Below are 7,269 nucleotides of genomic sequence, written 5' to 3'. Positions count from 1 at the left end.
AATTGGACCAATTTTTTAGGCCTATTTTTTTTAAAACTCAAATTCATTTTCTGCAAGCCCAAAGACTGAAACATTTACTGAATAATTACATTTACAGTAACACATTGCTAACTTTTTGAAATGAAACGTTTCTTTTTCTTTTGTCTCCGAGTTCTCAAACCATGAACATGGGAAATTCCGATTGCGATGTTGGTGATTGTGACGCCAGTTATATATTAGCTTGTATATTTCATCCATATAATAAATTTTATGTAATTTTTAATTTTAGGTAAACTCGCACGAGTTCTCGAGTCAAATTTACGAGTCGAGTTTACCTATGTAAAACGAGTTGAGGTAAACTCTCAAGTTGCAAAATCTTGCTCATCACTCCAAGAATAGCTCGAGTGGATAGTGTTATTGTAGGAACTAAATGCTAAATGTGTCACAATCATTTCAATCTACTTCCCATGACATTCACTTTTATTTCAGAAAAAAAATTAATTAGATAAAAAAAGACCGCATACTAGAAATTGAAGTGAGGGTTTAAAGGGACCTTCCAAGATATTGAGTCAATGGTCCACCATACAAATTAATTGTGGCATTGTTTATAAATTCAAATAACAATAGCCAAATTAGTTTGTTCAAAAATTCACAAAAAAGTCCTTGCATGCATATATAAACGTGGTCCAATAAAGCAAGTACTTAAAAGATCTCACTCCAATGCTCTATTTGACATGGTCAGATCTTAAGTACTCAGCCCAAATGACATAAATGTGCTCAACATGGGTCTTTTATGTGTGTTTTTCACTAATATTGTTTCTCATCACTTTGAATTGGAGGATGAAGAGAATAATGAAAGAGAAAGTATCGTATTGGTTTCTTGATCACTTTCTGAATCTCGACTTAACTTTAGTTTTAGGAAATTTGATGACTCTTTCTTCTCATTCATCCTTTTTAACTGGGTTGTGAGATGACTTTGCTTTGATACTTGAGTTTGATGTATGGATTCTTCCATTCTATCTATTTTATCGTGTACCTAAAATTCAAAAGAAACGATACTTTTTTAACTAGGGCAAAATACAAAAATCAACTTCAAAAGATAACATATTTTAGGGATAAAAACATCTTTAGAACCTTACAGTAAATATGACACGAACTATAGTTAGGTTTTGTTAAATGTGCACAAACAAATTAGTATCGCATCATGCACAAGATTTCTTTATCATTGGATTATTATATCACATCATATTTCATTTACTTTAGTTAGAGATTTATTGATCCAATTAATGATAGAAATAACTTTGTACATGTTGCAAAAGATTATTTGTTCCTTGTGTACCAAAGAGTTGGCCTATATAGTTAAGTATATCTATCTGAAATAAATTTCACTTAAAAACTTATAAAAGGACCTAAAAAATTACCTCAGAACCAAACATTGTGTACTCAGAGCTACGTTGATAATTGATAGAAGTAGAATACGTGCTCCATGGAAAATGTTTAGCACCATTATCATCCCCTCGAGATAAGCTTTTTGATTCGGGTAGTAATTGACTTACTTGGCTAGACCTAATAGCTGCAATATTATTTCTTGTAATTGCATCCTTTACATCAAATAGATGTGAGAAATCTTTGTCCCACACTGAACTTGATCTGAAGATCACGTGATTATTATTGAAAACCCCACTCTCATGAAATCTACAAAATTAACATTAAACAATTATCAAAATTAATTTCATATATATCCATGTTTTAAATGTTTCTATTTTAATTTAAATTTTCACTATAATAATTATAAAATAAAAATATATAATGGTTTTCATTGAATATATTCTTTTAGATTAGTAATAGTGCAGAAATATTTGGAAAATTCTTTAGTACCCTCAAGTTTTGTAGGACACCGGTATCCTTGAAGGTAAAATTAATTTTTAAGATATAATTATTTTAACTAATTGAATATAAAAAAAAAAAATGATATGACATTAAATTATTAAGTTGTGGGATATCATACCCAACAACACTTTAGGGTTAGGAGGTATAATTTTACACATATTTAATGATGCATTGTGTCCCACATCACTTAATGTACATGAAATTTTTATTTTATTTTTTACATTTGTAGTGCATAAAAATATAAGTCATCTAAAGTTTTTTTATATACTATATATACCTTGAAGTGTCATGAGCTTTGATTTCATTATATGATGATTGTTTCAGTAGAGGAGACGATGGGTGCAAATAGTTGTTTTCAACACCAAAGTGTCCTTGGACATTGAATCTTCCATACATATCCATAATGTGATGCCTTCCTTGCATTGCTCTATTTTTTTGGGACAAAACTGTAATAAAAGAAAAATGAATACTAAATCATGCATGTGATGTATAAAACCCTTGGAAACATCGAATAGGCAAGCTTCGTGTAAAACATGATTTTGTTAATAATATTAAGGTTCTGAAATATACCTTGGCCAGACTCATCAAGCTTTTTACTCCGGTACATCTGAACCTCCAAAAAAAACCATAATTAAAACGTTACAAGAAAGTGAATTAAAAATAAAAAGAATGAAAGATTTACTCTAAATTAAGTAACACTAGTGTTGTCCATAAATCAACTTCTATACATGCATAGCTATATTACCTGCAAATGACTCTTCACATGTGCAATTCTAAGTCCTCTCACATTCATCAACTGGAGAACCAACTTGGGTGTTGCTCCTATAAGTATCCAATATTATTAAATAAAAACTCTCAATCAAGATAGGTATAAAGAGTACTTCAACTCATATCAAATGAAAACACAAAAAGGAAAAACAGTTGAGGTAGCTAGGGATCCAAAAATGGTCTGAAGATGTAGTTCATATTATTATAGGTATGATTTGGGATGTTGAAGGAGTATCAAGAATAGGTCAGGGGATCAATTATGTTGCTAACAAATTTTCTCTCCTATTAAGAAATTATCCACCAACATTTTTTGATAAAAAATACATGCATACAAACTACGACATCAAAAAGAACTACTTCCTAATTACGATAGAATACAGAGATCAATATTGTTGGGGAGTATAGTATAGCATCGTGAACACCAAATGATCAATGTCTCTAATACACTCTACTTATCTTAGAGTGAAGAAAAGGGCACACTCTTCGAGTGAGTGTCAACTCCTACTGAGACAAGAGATGAAGAAAATGGCACTCTTCGAGTGAGTGTAATCTCCTAGAGAGAAAATAGATGAGAAATTATGGAAGAAAGTGAAACCTTGATATTATTCAACATATTTGAATTGATCCCCTATTACATCATAAATTTAGGAAAGGAAATAAATTGAACCATAAAATTAGAAAAAGGAAGTAACCGAATGTAATCAAGTATAACTCTACTGCTCACAAATTCTTCATCTAACGAGGTCGTATTAGTCTCAGGATTACAAGACAAAGAGATACGCACCATCTCCACTCAAAATCTAAAGATATTAGGTATATGAGTTCTCTCTATATCCAACATTTAGCATATTCATGATTGATGTTTGACTAGTCACTCACACTTGAGCCCAACAAGTACACAACTCATGACTTGTTTCATTGGTTGCCAAAGGTAATGAAATTAGATAAAATCCACATTACATTATGCAAATTTATATTCATAAGATTGAAATGAGTCACACTTACTTTCTTGCCCTCCAAGCCTCTCAACAGCATGCACAAAAGATAAATGAAGATCAGGAGTCCAACGAAGCCTAGGCATTTTCGACCTCACATATTGTCTAACCGTACTTCCACGCCCTTTTCCTTCTTCACTAGAATTATTATTGCTACTCAAATTCCCTTCTTGTGATGATATCTCATTGTTACTTATTTCACCACAAGGACCTTCACTTATCACTATCACATGATCATCTCCATCATCCACGGCATCTTCGTTTAAATCGAAGAACGAACGTTTTCTTCGAATCGGCAAAGAGGCATGTTTAGCTCTGATTCCGCTACTACTTTCACTCTTGACATCTTTGCTAGGTATGTGAATCTCCGCCATTAATTTATGTTCAAATTTCTTCTTCTAATTACTCCGTTGTTTCCTAGTAGACAAAAAAATTGAGCCAATATAAGTTTGTAATTCTTCAATATAATTATCGTAATAGATGGAACCAAGATATGTTAGTTAAATATTTGGGCAAAGATTATAAATGCATTTTTTTATAGAGACACGATGTTGTGTTTTAGAAGGATTCATGTTTTGTTACATTTGTACCAAAATTTATTAAACCTTGTGCTTGTTCCTAGGTCTTGGAATTCCACACCTATGTAAACCTACAATTTGAAAATTGTTACGTTGAAGAGTGCATCAAACCTAGAAGATACTTGTTTATAAAAGTAAGGGAAATAGTACTTGAGATATACAAATGTTAAATTATGTGTGCTTAAAGACCATTTTTGTTATATTTAAAAAAAAAATATATGATCATTATTCTTTAAAAATAAAAATTTCAAAATTAAGGGATAGTTTAACTCTCACATCACATATGAGCTTCAATTATTAATTAGATAAAATTTTCATTGTTTGATTTGTGTGATTTGTATACGGGTTGAAGTATTGGTTTTATTCTCTTAATTAATTTTTCTTATCTAAAAAGAAAATTCTATAAAGCAAATTATATCCTCAATTTATTTCTAATTGATGGGAGTGTAAGAAGAATAAATCCAAAACTAGTAGAAGTAGAAATCAAGAAATGAAACAAGATGCAAAAAAGGTTTTTCCTAAAAAGTCAATATATATGGTGTGTGTGTGTGTGTGTGTGAGAGAGAGAGAGAGAGAGAGAGAGAGAGAGAGAGAGAGAGAGAGAGAGAGAGAGAGAGAGAGAGAGAGAGATTGAGAGAGAGAGATATGTAGATATGTGCAAACCATTGATGAGGGAGGGTGAAGCTTAACAACTCACTTCCAAGATAACTTCTACAGATGATTGGAAGAAGGTGCTATATAGCCAAATTTTGTTTCCAAGATCCAATAAAGCGATTATATCTTTGAAGAATCCTGGATCAACTTTGCAACTGACTCATATTTGTTGATCCAAATGTATCTGTTAATGATGAGGGGGAAAACCCTACGTGGTAAGGTTTCTTTTAATTTGTGTTTTGAGCAATGGAAGTAGCTAGCTGGTTGGAATGTAAGGAAAATAAATAAAGCATATAATACCATAGGCACATCAAATATTCTTACAAATATTCAAATATCATAAAATAGTATATATATGTAGAAGACAATGGTCGGACAATAACCACTTGTATATATACGTGTATTTCTGATTTAATTAATTTTCATTATTTTTTAGATCTTACTCCCTCTCTCCCTAAATAGAATAGAGAGAATAATACTATTGCTAAATTATTTATGAATTTTTTATCAATTATTAATAGGATGGATAATTAAAAAACTAATGAATATAATTACATTGAAAATTAAAAGTGTAACTTATTTTAGAACAATTTCTTTAAGAATTAGGTTGTTGAAGCAATGGAGCAATTTTTGAAACATTTTAGGAGTTAACAAGTAGCTACATAGGTAGCTAAGAATTAACAATAAAAGAGATCAAGGCACACGTATGACCCTTATCTTGGACTATTAAGAATCATGTGATTTTCTTACCTTTTTATTATCTTTCCAACTTTTCTTTGACTACTTTTCTATTTTCTCTTTCTCCGTGATAATCTTTATTATTCACTAGTAGTATTAGTTGACCTCTGTTGCTGATAGCTCCCATTTGTTTTTATTTAAAAAATAAAAAATAAATTTTTTTTTTAAATTGTACCATATATAGGCATATATTGACCAAGACTTATATAAATTTGAGCTCTAACTAGTGGTTCACAAATACACATCACTCTCATAAGTTTTACTTTTACCTATTTGAATCTTAAATAATGCATGCGGGGAAGTTCTTTTCATGCGGGGAATATGAAGTTGCATAAGTTTGTTTGGACATATGAGAATAATCAATGTAACTTCCTTCACACTAGTTCATTCACAGTACTATAGAACAAGCTTGTAGTGATTGACATCTTTGGGGGAGGATGTTAATTAATTGTAAGAGTGGAAAAGAAAAGGTACATGCTGCTAAGGCCAAAGTCAGTTAGATTCCAAACTTCTATCTGGCCACACACAATTAGGAACTGTGTAACAACCATTCTAGCTGGATTTGTTGATAGCATAAATATTTGTGTTGAAAATTGACTAAAAATTTTGATGATTGAAGTATTGGAAAAATCGTGGCAAGATTTTGGATGCTTCTGGGAGGTTGTAACTGGAAAAATCGTGGCATGATGCAGAGGCAACATAGCACGATGCAGGAGATAAGTTCAAGTATTGTATTCTTACGTACCAACTCCTTAGTGGCACGATAGGTGGCAACGTGGCATGATGCCTCGCTGCCAGGTCACTATATAAGGTTTTATTCTTCATGTTTTGTGTGTGGTTTAGAGAGAGAAACTTGAAAAATACAAAGGAGGTCACTTTAGGGTTGATTGTCTTTGTAGTGAGGTTCTTCTGGGTTGGAAAACATTGTAATTACCTTGGGTAGTGAGATTTCACCATTGGAAGGATCAATAACTTCAAATTGTATTTTCTCTTAGGATTCATTGAGATTGTGGGTGACTTGAAAAATGGATAGAAATTAGGTTTGTTCTTTATGACCTTTTAAGCTAATTTTCGTAACCTCTTTATATCACTTTCATCTTAGTGGATTGAAGAGCTGCTATCTCCTCCAGATGTAGGTTAGATTGAACCGAACTGGGTAAACAATATTGGTGTGTTTGTTTCCTTCTTTCATTGCTTATATTGATTGCTTTGATTATGCTTGTGGTTTTGCTCTGCACATAGATTTAGGTATATTTTGTTGTTGTTGCTTGAGGTCATTTCACTCATTGATTACTACTTCCTCTGCTCCGCACATCTTTGTTTCATTGGTGTGTTTTTGTCCGAATTCACAACAATTTGAGTTCTTGTATTGTAGACTTCGTAAGAATTAATCAACAATAATTTTGTGGATTTGGACAAACTAGCACAAATACAATGATGTTGGAAGATATTAAAATCAAGTGATTGAGAATCTAAACTATCATGTACTTATACCAAAGTTAGATAGGAATTTCTTTGTACATTCGTTTTAGAACTAACTTCTTTGTTTATTGTATTTAGAAAGTAAACTATCATATACTTGGTCAAAATTAGCAATAAAATTGAAATTTAGTTGTTTATTCGTTTTTTTCCTTTTTCTTTCAACAATGCGTAAAAATTAGTAATCA

At 31.4% G+C, this 7,269-nt stretch overlaps 1 protein-coding gene across 2 annotated transcripts; it reads right to left on the bottom strand.

Moving 5' to 3' along the window:
• Positions 1 to 5,271, bottom strand: LOC25487436 (uncharacterized). Of its 2 annotated transcripts, none has more exons than XM_024777460.2 (7): positions 4,874 to 5,271; positions 3,643 to 4,049; positions 2,615 to 2,691; positions 2,440 to 2,476; positions 2,147 to 2,315; positions 1,401 to 1,674; positions 1 to 1,015 (listed from the first exon to the last, which is right to left on the bottom strand). In XM_024777460.2, exons 2-7 carry the CDS (start codon positions 4,004 to 4,006, stop codon positions 803 to 805), a joined length of 1,134 nt encoding a protein of 377 aa, XP_024633228.1. In that variant the 5' UTR covers positions 4,007 to 4,049; positions 4,874 to 5,271; the 3' UTR covers positions 1 to 802. The 2 variants fall into 2 exon arrangements, with proteins under 2 accessions (XP_024633228.1, XP_013464832.1); XM_013609378.3 differs by having other exon boundaries at positions 4,908 to 5,270.
• Positions 5,272 to 7,269: the final 1,998 nt, after the last annotated feature.

This window comes from Medicago truncatula, chromosome 2 (genome assembly GCF_003473485.1).
Source record: "Medicago truncatula cultivar Jemalong A17 chromosome 2, MtrunA17r5.0-ANR, whole genome shotgun sequence".
Classification (NCBI taxonomy): Eukaryota; Viridiplantae; Streptophyta; class Magnoliopsida; order Fabales; family Fabaceae; genus Medicago; species Medicago truncatula.
The sequence above is the reverse complement of the archived record's forward strand: the minus strand, read 5'-3'. Positions and strand labels throughout refer to the sequence as shown.